General features: G+C 44.3%; 1 protein-coding gene across 2 annotated transcripts in view; it reads left to right on the top strand.

Annotated features, from left to right (window-relative positions):
• shank2b (SH3 and multiple ankyrin repeat domains 2b) overlaps positions 1-15,054 on the top strand; it is a 163,486-nt gene that overhangs the window by 140,717 nt on the left and 7,715 nt on the right. For both annotated transcript variants that reach the window (XM_014147798.2, XM_045696893.1), the window contains 7 exons: positions 3,760-3,895; positions 4,793-4,879; positions 5,058-5,066; positions 6,525-6,551; positions 11,342-11,469; positions 12,058-12,205; positions 12,456-14,898. In XM_014147798.2, the coding sequence (XP_014003273.2) occupies positions 3,760-3,895; positions 4,793-4,879; positions 5,058-5,066; positions 6,525-6,551; positions 11,342-11,469; positions 12,058-12,205; positions 12,456-14,898 (2,978 nt within the window). The remainder of the gene's footprint in view (positions 1-3,759; positions 3,896-4,792; positions 4,880-5,057; positions 5,067-6,524; positions 6,552-11,341; positions 11,470-12,057; positions 12,206-12,455; positions 14,899-15,054) is intronic.

Genomic DNA, 15,054 nt, shown 5'->3' with positions numbered 1-15,054 from the left:
GCAGTCCAATCCCTGTACCTTTTGCAGAATATCAGTCTGTCCCTGATTTTTTTCCTGGAGAGAAGTGGCTTCTTTGCTGCCCTTCTTGACACCAGGCCATCCTCCAAAAGTCTCCACCTCACTGTGCATGCAGATGCACTCATACCTGCCTGCTGCCATTCCTGAGCAAGCTCTGTACTGGTGGTGCCCCGATCCCGCAGCTGAATCAACTTTAGGAGACGGCCCTGGCGCTTGCTGGACTTTCTTGGGCGCCCTGAAGCCTTCTTCACAACAATTGAACCACTCTCCTTGAAGTTCTTGATGATCCGATAAATGGTTGATTTAGGTGCAATCTTACTGGCAGCAATATCCTTGCCTGCAAAGCCCTTTTTCTGCAAAGCAATGATGACGGCATGTGTTTCCTTGCACGTGACCATGGTTGACAGAGGAAGAACAATGATTCCAAGCACCACCCTCCTTTTGAAGCTTCCAGTCTGTTATTCAAACTCAATCAGCATGACAGAGTGATGTCCAGCCTTGTCCTCGTCAACACTCACACCTGTGTTAACGAGAGAATCACTGACATGATGTCAGCTGGTCCTTTTGTGGCAGGGCTGAAATGCAGTGGAAATGTTTTTTGGGATTCAGTTCATTTGCATGGCAAAGAGGGACTTTGCAATTAATTGCAATTCATCTGATCACTCTTCATAACATTCTGGAGTATATGCAAATTGCCATCATACAAACTGAGGCAGCAGACTTTGTGAAAATGTATATTTGTGTCATTCTCAAATCTTTTGGCCACGACTGTAGGCTTGTTTAAATGGATTTATTACACTTTTTAATAAAATGTAGATGTTCCCAAGGTCTGCATCAGTGGCTTATAGGCTATGCGTGGAAGCCAGGAAATGCTAAACGTGTTTATGTTAATGAATTGTCAATTACTGTGAGACTGGCAGCTATTTGCATGACAATCACCGGCTGACAAAATGCCATGACCATCACAGCCCGAGGTGTGACCATTGAGCAAGTTGAGGAAGCTAAACTCCTAAGTATAACATTGGATGGTCAATTATCATGGTCAAGTCATATTGACAAAGTTCTTGTAGAGATGTTATAAAAAGATGGTCTGCGTTTTTCACACAAAAATCAATTGTACTAATTGTTCAGGCTTTGGTCTTGTTCCATCTTGATTACTGTCTGGTAATATGGTCAAGTGCAGCAAAGTTGCACCTGGCTCAAAACAGAGCGGCATGCTTTGCCCTGAACTGCACATACAGAACTAACATAAACAACATGCATGCCAGTCTTTCCTGGTTGAGGGTTGACTAGAGATTGAATGCTTCTCTTCTAGTTTTTATGATAAATATTACTGTGATTATAATTCCAGATTGTCTGCGTAATCAAATAACATACAGCTCAGACACCCATACATAACCCACAAGACATTCCACCAGGGGTCTCTTCAGACACCCATACATAACCCACAAGACATGCCACCAGGGGTCTCTTCACAGTCCCCATGTACAAAACGAATTCTCGGCAATGCACAGTATTATACAGAGCCATAAGCAAACAGCAAAATGTACTGCATTTAAAAAAAATAAAACATCTCATGGCACTATAGGGATTGGGAAATGACACACACAAACACACACACACACACACACACACACACACACACACACACACACACACACACGCACACTGACACACTCTAACACACACAATCTACACACATTATTCTTTAGTTGTATTGTTTGTATATTGTTGTGTTTTCAATTTGTGTAAATGTTCTTGTCTGTCAGTCTATCAGTGTTTTGTTACTTGTCGTCTTTTATGTTTTTGTGTAGACCACAGGAAGAATAGCTGCTGCTTCAGCAAAAGCTAATGGGGATCTGAATAAACCAAATCCCACACAAACGCACATGGTGTGTCTTTGCCTTTGCCAGATGATAAAATGGAATCAATAGAAGGACCCCCTCCTCCATTACTGACCAGGCCTGTTCAGTGAGCAGAGCAGCCTGTCAATACTGACAGCAGATTTAACATGGTGTTATAGGAAGAGTAATGGACCTGATTGAGTGGCTTGAAATAATGATATATTAGACAGCAGCACAGGGTACTACAGACTGGTTGAACACCTATGTGACCACCTCTGAGCAGGAAATACAGGTCTGAGAACAGTCCATAAACTGTTAATTAGACAGCAGCACAGTGTAATACAGGATGGTTGAAAAACCACCAGAGACCTCCAAGCAGGAAATACTGTTCTGAGAACAGTACATAAAACCTGGTTGAAACACCACAAGATACCTCTGAGCAGGAAATACTTGAGAAACCTAGCCTACACCATACAACAAGAAATGTCACGGCTAATAGAACTGAAGATATCTAATCACCTTTAATGTCAGTCAGACCTCAATGCTTTGCCATGTTTTTCTGGGTTGTTGCATTTCTATTTTAAGGCTTGTGGTTTTATACAGTGTATCAGGCCAGTCATTGAGTCATGAAGAGATGCTGACTTCATGACTTTGCCAAGTTCAGATCAACTTGTTGGAGAGTTGTATCCGTGTGGATAAGGAGTTGTTACAGCATACTTTAATGAACGTTAAGGAAAAATGTAGATTTCCGCCTAAATGGACATGCCCCAAGGTAATTATTTTTCATGACTTGGCCATAAACAATATCTAGTAATGCTGCATACTTTTAGAAATTCTGGAACTCACCTTTCTGATAACAATAGTTATACATTGCTTAGGTGTACTCACTTTTGAGGACACAAGCTCAAATACATAGTACAATATATTATGTTTTTCCTTTTCAACAAAAGTGGGGTAATAGGGCATGAAATGACTGAAATGCCTTCTAGATATAGTAACATTGAAATGATAAATGATTTACCATAACATTTCACCTGTCTTATAACCTTCTAATAAATATGGTCATACTTAATGAGAGTACAATATTGGCGTCACGTCATGTAACTTGACGACAGAGACTTTTCTCCAAAAACGTCCTCTGAGTGATGCAGAGACACCATTCAAGTGGCTGCAGACTCATTACAACTTCAGGTCTAATCACATGGTAATTTGGTCCTCCTGTGACCAAGAGAAAGTCTTGTTTAAATTCTACTAAATTCTATTGTGTTTTTTAGATATTTTTTTCATGTTGAAAGCTCTAAATCCATCTGAGAACGTCACAGCGAAATGAGACTGCTTTGGCTAAAATCGCTAGACTCTTCCGTTTCATTTGTATGGCCATCGGAGCTGCGTGCTCCACAACCCGAGCAAAAATATCCATTGTCTAGATAGGCCAGAAAATGTGATGTGTCTTTTGCCATGCAAATTAGGTGTCAGATTTCAAATACTGGATCTCATAGGCGAGTGGGAGACAGCATTAGAAGCGGGACAACCAGACCTTTCACAAAGTGCACAGGAAGGGAAATTGTGTCGTTCACAGAATGCTGTACACAGAAATGTCTGTTGGAACTGGTCCAGAACCACTCAAGGTCCTCTAAATAGTCACCGTAATGGCTAAGAGGCTTTAGTTCAGGTTGTGATTTTATATTTCTGTCCAGTCATTGAGTGATGAAGGGATGTTAACTTTGCGAAGATTAGATCAGCTTGATCAGTGAGTTGTTGTTAAGAGATGTAACAGCCGTGGGAATACGTGTTGTTACGCCTGCATTTTAAAGTTGTGATGCTATGTTTCTGTCCGGTCATTGCGTGATGTAGCGATGTAGACTGTACCCTAGGTGTCTTGTCTTCTGTGTTGCAGGTGAACCAGGAAAATGTGGTGAAGGTGGGCCACAAGCAGGTGGTCAATACGATCCGACACGGGGGAAACCGGCTCATCATCAAAGTGGTGACGGTTAGCAGGAATCTGGACCCTGATGACACGGCTAGGAAGAAAGGTAAGCCTTTTATCCTCTCTCTCTCTCTTTCTCCCACCTTGCTGCTCTGCCCTACAACACGCTGCCAGCAGGATCAATGTCTGATTAGTTGGGGTGAATCCACAGTCAGGGTCCCTGCTCACCCTCCAAACCAGAACTGGGTTTAAATACTATTTGAAATGATTACAAATACTTCATAGGTGCTTGACCAATAGATAGGCACGAAACTGCGAACCCCGCGGTCTAGGCGGAATAGAGCAAACGTTCAAAGTATTTGAAAGATTTCAGATAGTATTTGAACCCAGGTCTGTTCGAAACCGTCTTGGCTCGTCCTCGTACTGTACTGTAGTGTATCAGGAAGCTAGAAGCTGACGAGCTAGAAGAGCATTGACCACATTGCAGTTTTTCCTGATGACTATGCTGATTTTCAGCCTTGAAGTTAAGACGGTGGTTTTACAGTTGGGGGCATTCAAAAGAATTGCCTGTACTGCAGCACAGGTAAAAACATTTCAAAGCTGATGTACATTAACTGTCAGGGGCATATTTTAGAAGGGCATTTTTAAGGTATTTTGTTAGATGATTGCTGAACTTGGTCGCTTTCTTGGCGTCACCCTACGAGACTTGTGAAGTTGTCAGATTAACAACGCAGCGTTGCGGAAGCACATACAAGCATTTTGGAAAGGAACTTTTTAATGCGTCCAGCTGTTTGCTGTAGATCTCTCATCTGGGGCTTGTTCAGGATGATGTAACGTTACAGAACGCTCACATAGAAATGTAGGCCTATTGCATAAAGCAGACATTATTTTCTGTCAGATAGAATAGGGGAATGGTGTCAGCTCTATTCATTCTATCTTTATCGGCAACGTTCAGAACACGACCCTGAATACACCCCTGCTTTTCTGTGTTGTGTTGTTGCAGTGCCCACACCTCCACGTAGGGCTCCCTCCACTGCCCTGTCCATGGCCATGCGCTCCAAATCCATGACATCAGAGCTGGAGGAGCTAGGTAAGAATCAGCAATCCATCCATACATGGGAGATTATAATTCCAAGAGGTCAAATGCATTTTGTATCCTCTTTGTTTGTTCTCTGTGTGTTTGTTTAGTGATGTTATTATCTGGAATAAAAAAAATAAAAAAAGTAATTATGTCCTCCTGATTTGTTTGTCAATATCTGCGACTACAGTGGACAAAGGTACGCAGCATACAGTAGCTACTGTTTGGTCACAGCTGCTCGCAACTGTCTTAAAATAGTTTTGTTCTCTCATTTTTAAATGTTAATTTCCTCCATTTAATAGAGTGCTATATTTACTCTACTTTGAGCGGGCATAGGCAATTATGTACTTTGCGAAAAGGCACAAAGGTGTTCTGCTGTGTACCATTTGATCTGAAGAGAGCTGGAGAGAAAACATTTTAACGACAGTGCGGAATCATCTAATGTGATCAAGAGCTCATTAGACAGCATGACTGATCATTTTGACTACTTTGAACGATCATAACAATTGCATAATTCCATTCCATGTCATCATACATCTAACCTAATAAACTTTACTTAATCATTTAATTTATGTAAATAGCTTTGATTTAACTCACCATTTGGAAAAAGCTTTTACCTTATTGTTGACTCGTCTGTCGCTTATTCTTGTTCTGCAGTAGATGTTTTTTGTAGGGCCGGTCGTAGAAATGGCATGAAAGGGTTGATCATTCTATGTCTATTTGGCAGGTGTCATGTTTGGAAGCTTTTAAACATGTATACAATTGCTTTACGAAAATATACTATATATGCAAAAGTATGTGGACACCCCTTCAAAATTGTGGATGCTGCTATTTCAGCCACTCCTGTGGCACAGCCATGCAATCTCCATAGACAAACATTGTCAGTAGAATGGCCTTACTAAAGAGCTCAGTGACTTTCAACGTGGCACCGTCATATGATGCCACCTTTCCAACAAGTCTGTTTGTAAAATTTCTGCCCTGCTAGAGCTGCCCTAATCAACTATAAGGGCTGTTTTTCATGGTTCGGGCTAGGCCCTTTAGTTTCAGTGAAGGGAATACAATGACATTCTAGATGATTCTGTGCTTCCAACTTTGTGGCAACAGTTTGGTGAAGGCCCTTCCCTGTTTCAGCATGACAATGTCCCCATGCACAAAGCGAGGTCCATACAGAAATGGTTTGTCGAGATCGTGTGGAAGAACTTCACTGGCCTGCACAGAGCCCTGACCTCAACCCCATCAAACACCTTTGGGATGAATTGGAACACCGACTGCAAGCCAGGCCTAATCGGCCAATATCAGTCCCCGACCTCACTAATGGTCTTGTGGCTGAATGGAAGCAAGTCCCCACAGCAATGTTCCAACATCTAGTGGAAAGCCTTCTCAGAAGAGTGGAGGCTGTTATAGCAGCAACTCTATATTAATGCCATTGATTTTGGAATGAGATGTTCGACGAGCAGGTATCCATATACTTTTGACCACCCCCTAGGCTTATATTTGGCAAAGTAGTGATTAGTAGTGGTCTTTATATTATGCTGCTTTAAATGACAATATTCCACTATTTTGCATAATAGCCTGTGTTCTTGATGAGAGATACTTTTTGTTGATTTCTTTTGATCATCATTTGTTACATAAGTTTGTATATTCTCTTTTTTCTAAGCCACTTTGAGGAAAAAAGTGTCCGGTGGTAAGTGTGATAGGCATGCTTTATACATTACATGTTATTTGTACGTCCATAGAATGTACAAAGTACTTGATGCACTTTTCACTTATTCTCCAGATCACTTATTTCTTTATCAACACAATTTGTACATTTTACTTGCATGCCTACTAAACTGTAAGAGGGCAGGTATGAAGGTCACCTAATGTTCGCTGTCTCAGGGTTGTAAACGGGTGTGCAAGCACATTAAGAACATAAGAAAATGCCCTTCTGAACCAGAAGCTTTTTAAAGACTTGTTAGCCCATCACAACACTTGATATGTCCTTAGCTTTTCACAGCGTTCACAGCATACGTACTTCAGTTCAGTGTGAGAGTGCAATGCTATTGCCATGCATTATTCATTGCTCTGCCCCTCTTTTAAACACAGTTATGCAAGATCAGGAAAGAAAAAAAACACAGCCCGAGATCTCACATGCATCCCAAATGGCACTCTATTCCCTCTATAGTGCACTACTTTTGACTAGGGACCTGGTCACAAGGAGTGCATTACAAAGGGAATAGGGTTCCATTTGGTATGCATCCCTCAGTTTACCACAGATTCTTATCCTTCCGAAATAGTTGCACTGTTCTCTGCAATGATAAAAGGATTTGAAACACCTTTATGGAATAAGAACTAGGGGCCTAGGTAATGCACAACAGTCAGCTGCACATTTCAAAGAGCAGCTAGCTACCTTCTCAGAATACACTGTGACTTAACTTTAAGGGCACAACACTGTTATACAATGAGCCCACTACAGATAGGCTTTGACTCATACGGAAACAAGGTGTTGCCATGGAAATAATGCTGCATACAGTGTAGTGTGTCGTCCAATGTACTGTAGCAGCACAGCATAGTACCTGCAAAAAATAGTCTCTACAGGCCTGCAGCTTCCTACTCTTAGACACGTTCTTCAGCTGTATTGGCCTCGTTCAGTGTTCACTGCTTTAAACCACAACGCTGGAGATTTGCAGGAATGCTTCTAGAATTCTAGAATGTGTGGTGACACCAGACACTGAGGTGTCCGAGAATGAGTGGCTTCATCAATCCACCAGTGTTCCTTACTGTCATAAATACTGCAACGTTACTGTAGCCAGAGGATGTGACAGAGCGAGAGAGAGAGAGAGAGAGGTTGCTGATGATCTGGTGCTTCTGTCACCAACCAAGGAGGGCCTACAACAGCACCTAGATCTTCTGCCCAGATTCTGCCAGACCTGGGCCCTGACAGTAAATCTCAGTAAGACCAAAATAATGGTGTTCCAAAAAAAAGTCCTGTCGCCAGGACCAAAAATACAAATTCCATCAAGACACTGTTGCCCTAGAGCACACAAAAAACTATACATACCTTGGCCTAAACATCAGCGCCACAGGTAACTTCCACAAAGCTGTGAACGATCTGAGACACAAGGCAAGAAGGGCATTCTATGCCATCAAAAGTAACATAAAATTCGACATACCAATTAGGATCTGGCTAAAAATACTTCAATCAGTTATAGAACCCATTGCCCTTTATGGTTGTGAGGTCTGGGGTCCCCTCACCAACCAAGAATTCACAAAATGGGACAAACACCAAATTGAGACTCTGCATGCAGAATTCTGCAAAAATATCCTCTGTGTACAATGTGAAACACCAAATAATGCATGCAGTGCAGAATTAGTCCGATACCCGCTAATTATCAAAATCCAGAAAAGAGCCGTTAAATTCTACAACCACCTAAAAGGAAGCTATTCTCAAACCGTCCATAACAAAGCCATCACCTACAGAGATATGAACCTGGAAAAGAGTCTCCTAAGCATGCTGGTCCTGGGGCTCTGTTCACAAACACAAACAGATCCCACAGAGCCCCAGGACAGCAACACAATTAGACCCAACCAAATCATGAGAAAACAAAAAGATAATTACTTGACACATTGGAAAGAATTAACAACAAAACAGAGCAAACTAGAATGCTATTTGGGCCTAAACAGAGTACACAGTGGCAGAATACCTGACCACTGTGACTGAGGCACACTTAAGGAAAGCTTTGACTATGTACAGACTCAGTGAGCATAGCCTTGTTATTGAGAAAGGTTGCCGTAGGCAGACCTGGCTCTCAAGAGAAGACAGGCTATGTGCACATTGCCCACAAAATGAGGTGGAAACTGAGCTGCACTTCCTAACCTCCTGCCAAATGTATGACCATATTAAAGACACATATTTCCCTCAGATTACACAGATCCACAAAGAATTCGAAAACAAACCCGATTTTGATAAACTCCCGTATCTACTGGGTGAAATACCACGGTGTGCCATCACAGCAGCAATATTTGTGACCTGTTGCCACAAGAAAAGGGCAACCAGTGAAGAACAAACACCATTGTAAATACAACCCATGTTTATTTATTTTCCCTTTTGTACTTTAACCATTTGCACATTGTTACAACACTGTTTAAATTCATTATATGACATTTGTAATGTCTTTATTCTTTTGGAACTTCTGTGAGTGTAATGTTTACTGTTCATTTTAATTGTTCATGTCACTTTTGTATATTATCTACTTCACTTGCTTTGGCAATGTTAACATATGTTTCCCATGCCAATAAAGCCCCTTGAATTGAATTGAGAGGCAGATATGGCTTTAGGACGAGGGTGTGGATGATTGGTGGGTGGGTTAGTGGAGGGGAGAGGGTCAGTGATGGTGAGAATGTTTTTAGACAGCCTTGGAATCTTCTCCATCTTAATCATACAGCACACACATGGGCATGTGTTCAAGCTTAGTATGCAGACAGAGGGATAGCGAGATTTATCCTTAAGATGTACACTCTTAGAAAAAAGGGTTCCAAGGGGTCTTTGGGCTGTCCTGAAAGGAGAACCCTTTTTGGTTCCAGGTAGAACCAGTAGCACCTTTGTTTCTAAAAGTGTAGGGGAAGTAAAGGGAGGCTTAAAGAGAATAACAACCATGCTTATTATATACCATACACTGATTTTACTCTACAGTATCTGTCAATGAAAGTAATTCACAATGCAAAAAAGGCAACATACATCAGAAATCCAGCTAAACTGACATAAAAAACTACAGTTTACTACAGAATACTACAGTACTTACTATAGAATTATGTAGTAAACTGTAGTGTACCATGGAATACTATACTACACACTGAGAATCCTTTGATCATGTTTAGTTATTACTATAGAATTCTGTAGTATGCTGTAAAATACTATAGTAAATACTACAATGTTATCTGCAAAAACACGACTGTAGTTAATAATACAGTAATGTCCGCAAAAATGCTACAGTCCGCAAAAACACAACAGCTTTTTTAACTATAGTAAATACTAAAGTATTTAATTGTCGATACTCTGCCCATTCCAACCCCCCTATCCCAATTTGTTCCAACCATAAGTGAGAAACATACATGCCAAGTATAGACCATATACTGGGCGGCAGTGGTTAGTGTTGGGCCAGTAACCGAAAGGTTGCTAGATCGAATCCCCGAGCTGACAAGGTAAAAATCTGTTATTCTTCCCCTGAACAAGGCAGTTAACCCACTGTTCCTAGGCCGTCATTGTAAGTAAGAATTGGTTCTTAATTGACTTGCCTAGTAAAATAACAACAACAACAAAAATATATATATTGTGTTCTCTTTCAGGATAATAGAAAAGAGCAGAAGCTCTGAACTATTGGTTCAGACCCCAGTCCTACCTGCCTAGAGGTTATGATAAATGATTTGCTCTTTCAGTATTTCTCCACTAGGTTTCTTCAAGGAGAAAGACTTCCACTTCTATGTCAAAGCTAATAAAACAAAAACACTATAGTAAATACTTCTGTAATGTCTGCAAAAACACTACAGTATACTACAGTCTGCAAAAACACCACAGTAAATACTATGTCTGCAAAAACACTACAGTGAATACTATATATTTATACCTTAATATACTGTATTATAGTATTTTTTTAATGTGGGGTGACGTCTGCTCTTGGTTAGATTAATGAATAATGTGTTTCATGAAGACAATAAAGAGGAATGTATGTAGCCTACAGCTCTCTGTCCTCTGTTGACAGGTTTTGACAGCAGTGACTTGAGGGAGAAGTGTTTGTGAATGTACTCATCACTAGCTATAGAATAAGGATGCATGTCCGTATCTGAACTGCCTTTTCTTCCACTGTATTCCTGTTGTAGATGATCAGTCCTCCGATAATGAGAGTCTAAAGAAGAGGATTGTTTTCTCAGTCACTCTAAGTAATCGTCCCATGCATGGGAGCGCAAAACTACAAAAAAACGCTAGCATGTTGGTTGTGCAGTGGCTGCTGAACCATAAACCTATTCCCAGATCTGTTTGTGCTATCTTACCAACTTCTTGTCACTCATTGTAAATGATTTACGTGTCCTAAATGGCACCCTATTCCCTACATAGTACACCACTTTTGACCAGAGACCAATGGGCCCTGGTCAGAAGTAGTGCACTACATGTGGTAGGGTGCCGTTTGGGACACAGAAAGGAGTTGGAAAGAGAGCAGAAATAGACTGGCACCCAGGATAGCTAAACCATAGAAACAAAAGGAAAAGCCTGATGGAGGTATAGCTAGCAAGGGAAGCTTGCACGGCTTTGACTTTGACCAATGTCAGTGTGACTATTTCTGTTCTCTTTCTTTTCCTTTCTGCTCGGTTTGATATCAGTTCTTACTTACGGGCCTGGATTGCCATTGCCTGGGTTGAAGGCTCGTTTTAGCTTAGAGACGGATGTAGGCTACAGTGTCCTGTACTGACAGTAGAGATGTGTGTTACTTTGTGTTCCAGATAAAGTGGATGAGAACATGCCTCCTCAGAAGCCTATATGGGAGAACTCCAACGCTGACATAAGGGTCGCTAACACAGTCAAGTCACGGCCCAACAGCAGGTGCTTCGCCTTGAGCCCCGAGATGAATGTAGGTATAAGCCCTACCGTCAGTGTACGTTTTGTTGGCTGCGTGGCACAGGAGTGAGACCAGAAAGGTCTACGCTGAGTAGGGTTGAAAAATACTGGAACATTTCCCAAACTTCCCAGGTTTTCCAAAAATCGCAGTTGGGAGTATTCCCAAAATCAGCTGTGACTGAGAATCCAACTGGGAATCAATAGCCATTTTTTTTTTAAACTGGGCATTTTAGAAAAGTTTCTGGAATTTTTTAAAAGTTAATGCTCAGAGAATTCTGGTGGCTGCACCATTGCCTGTTGGACGTTACTGCTATATTCTGGCTGGTAATATAAATGCTTGATTGGCTTCCTTTGTTAGACGCTGTGCATGGCCCTGATGGGAATTGCATTCCCTGATTTGCTTGGTCTCAGAAGAGTATATGAAGGTTAAAATGCTTCTTGTTCTTTGTTGTTCTTAATTTCTTTCACAAGTTTATCTGCAACGTTGAGGACAAACAAACACAGTTGGATATTGTTGATTTAATGTACCTCAAAAAGACCTCTGTGATACTATGTAGTAAAGATTAGTCCAGGCACCCAGTGTCTTCGCTCTGTGTTGCAGTCCATGTGTGAGAGCCAGGATATGTCGATGCCGACCCAGACCCAGCCCCAACCCAGAGAGCCAGGCAGTCCCAGAGGTCGAGGACCCTACCTGGGGGTGCCAAACAGACAGGGGACCATGAGACGACAGAAGTCCATAGGAACATCTGGTAACTGCATATCAACATGTTTCTGTCAAGGCTAAATATTGAACCTGCATACATACTGTATGGTACACACATACAGAACCAATGTGTGGACACACACACACATACACACACACACATCTGTGGGTAAATCCCTGTAATCGACAGAGAAAAAAAATGAGGAAATGACCTTTTTGCACACACACCCTTGAAGGTTTCAATTGTATAATTGCCATCGATATATTGTAATTCATCATGTATTTTTCTTTTTCAGGAATAACAGAAGAGGAGACCCCTCAGTTTCTGACCCCACCTATGTTGAAATTCAGCAGGAGCCTCTCCATGCCGGACACATCAGAGGACATCCCACCCCCACCCGCCATCTCCCCTCCATCTCCCCCTTACAACAACGTCCCCAACCCCCAGGGCAGAGGCTACGGCACCATCAGACACTCTGCTCCTAAAGGCACCGCCCCAGAGCGAGGGGACCTCACCGCTGGCGGCAGCGATGGGTGGAGGGAGCAGGGGGGTATGTACTACAGAGAGCCCCAGTCGGAACAGTACCAGTCTGAGGACCACCACCACCAACAGGGAAGCCACAGTCCAGGCCAAGGCCTCACAGCCCAGCAGAGCTTCCTGAACCGCAGGGCCCAGATCCCTGAGAACCCCTACTCAGACCTGGGGAAGATGGGCAACCTGGGGCTGTTTGCCCCCAACAAGCCCCAGAGGAGGAAGGGCATGCTGGTGAAGCAGGACAAGATCGAGGACAGCCCTGAGAAGATCTGCACCATCAAAATCCCAACCATCATCATCAAGGAGCCGTCTACATCCAGCAGTGGTAAGAGCAGCCAGGGCAGCAGCATGGAGATAGAAACTGGCACCCACGAACACCCGGGACAGCTCCGGCCCGACGACGGACACAACCCCAGCAGCCCCTTTGCCACGGCCATGGCGGGCGCCGTGCGAGAGCGAGAGAGGAGGATGGTGGAGTCTCACCAGAACTCCCCATCCTACAGGTTCACCGACCAGGGTGACGAAGACTCGCCTCCCGCCCCAATCCCTCGCCTCCGCCACTCCAAGTCCATCGACGAGGGGATGTTCAGTAGTGATGAACGCCTGCGCCGCATCATGGCCCCACCTGCCTCTCTCCTCAACATCCCCAGAGAAGGAGGCAATGTGACGAACTTCAATACCTCAGAGCCCAACATGGTGAGGGAGCCACTCTACACCCGCACGGGTCACCACAGCCCGGTCAGTCTGCCAAACAAGACCTACACCTCCAGCAGCGGACACTACGTCCACCCAGTAACTGGGAAGCCTCTGGACCCTAACTCCCCTCTTGCACTGGCTCTAGCTGCACGGGACCGGGCCATGAGAGAGCAGTCCCAGCCTCTCCCACTGAAGACTGAGCTACCCAAACCTGACCTGAACAAGCCTCTGTTCATCGACACTAAGCTAAGGACTGGCATGGATGCGAGTTTCTCCTCGACGGCCACCATGGGTCGACCAGGCAGGGCAGGGCTTCGCAGGCAGATGACCGAGGCCAAGTACGAGACAGAGTCAAAATACGACCACCCGCTGGCTAAAGACCAGGACAAGAGTCTATCCCGGCCTGAGAGAGAAGAGGAGAAGAAGAACATGTTGATAGACATCGTGGACACGTCTCAGCAGAAGTCTGCTGGTCTGCTGATGGTTCACACCACTGACGGAGCCAGGTCTGAGGAGAACAGCCTGTCTGAGGGGGACAGGGACGGGGCAGTGAGTCCAGACAGCACCCCCAGCGAGCTCCGGGATCCCAACCAACCTAACACCTCCAAAATGTCCTCCCCTAACCCCCATAACTCCCACTCTATGGGCCCTGGACCCAGAGGTAGTAAGACCATGATCACCGTCACCTCAGTAGATGAGCCGGTCAAACTCCCCTTCGGCATCCCTCCTCCGCCCTGCGTTCCCTCTGTTGACATCGACGATGACTTCTTCGCTGACCCACTGCCGCCGCCGCTGGAGTTCGCCAACAGCTTCGACATCCCAGAGGACCAGAAGGGGGCGATTGCTGAACTGCTCAAACAGCATCGAAACGCTGGTAGAGCCCCGTCGTCTCTAGCTCCTTTCTACCCCCACCATGGTAACACCCCAAGCCACCCTGACCAGACGATGATCAAACGGCCTGCAGTGCTCACTAACTGTATGCCCCCCAGTTTCCCCCCCAACGCCCTGGAGAGCTACGAGCCTATCAGTGACTCTGGGATCGATGTGGAGCCAGACAGCCGCAGTAGTGGAGATCCTCAGATGGAGACTACGAGCACTGTATCCACTGTGTCCAGTATCTCTACGCTGTCGTCAGACGGTGGCGAGGCGCTGGACAACACATGCACAGTCTATGCAGATGGACAGGCCTTTCTGGTGGACCGGACCTCAAAGCCAAAAAACAGGCATCCTGCCGCCAACAAGAGTAATGCACTTTACAAGGACCCCGCCTTGATGGATAGAGAAGAGAACCTAAGAACTTTCGGAACGCCCTCCTCTGTCCCGCCACCTCCCCCCGGGGCATGCGTCCACTCAGAGCCCCCCAGAACACCAACGCAAAGGACCTCAAAGCTGTGGGGAGACCCGCCAGGCTCTAACCCCTATGACATGCAGAACAAGGACAAGACACCAAAGCCAGGGGACGGGATAGACTCTTCTTCCTCAGGATGTAGGACCGTTTTTGGATCAAGGTAATCTTTGTTTTTGCTGTGTGTGTGTGTGTGTGTGTGTGTGTGTGTGTGTGTGTGTGTGTGTGTCTAAGCATGCTTGTGTGTGCGTCCGCGTTTCTGTGCGTGCATATGTGTGTGTGTTCTACCGGAGAGCAGAAAGAGTTGCCTAGCAACCTA

The sequence above is a fragment of the Salmo salar genome, chromosome ssa16 (assembly GCF_905237065.1).
Source record: "Salmo salar chromosome ssa16, Ssal_v3.1, whole genome shotgun sequence".
Classification (NCBI taxonomy): Eukaryota; Metazoa; Chordata; class Actinopteri; order Salmoniformes; family Salmonidae; genus Salmo; species Salmo salar.
This window is presented reverse-complemented; position numbering and strand designations above follow the sequence as displayed.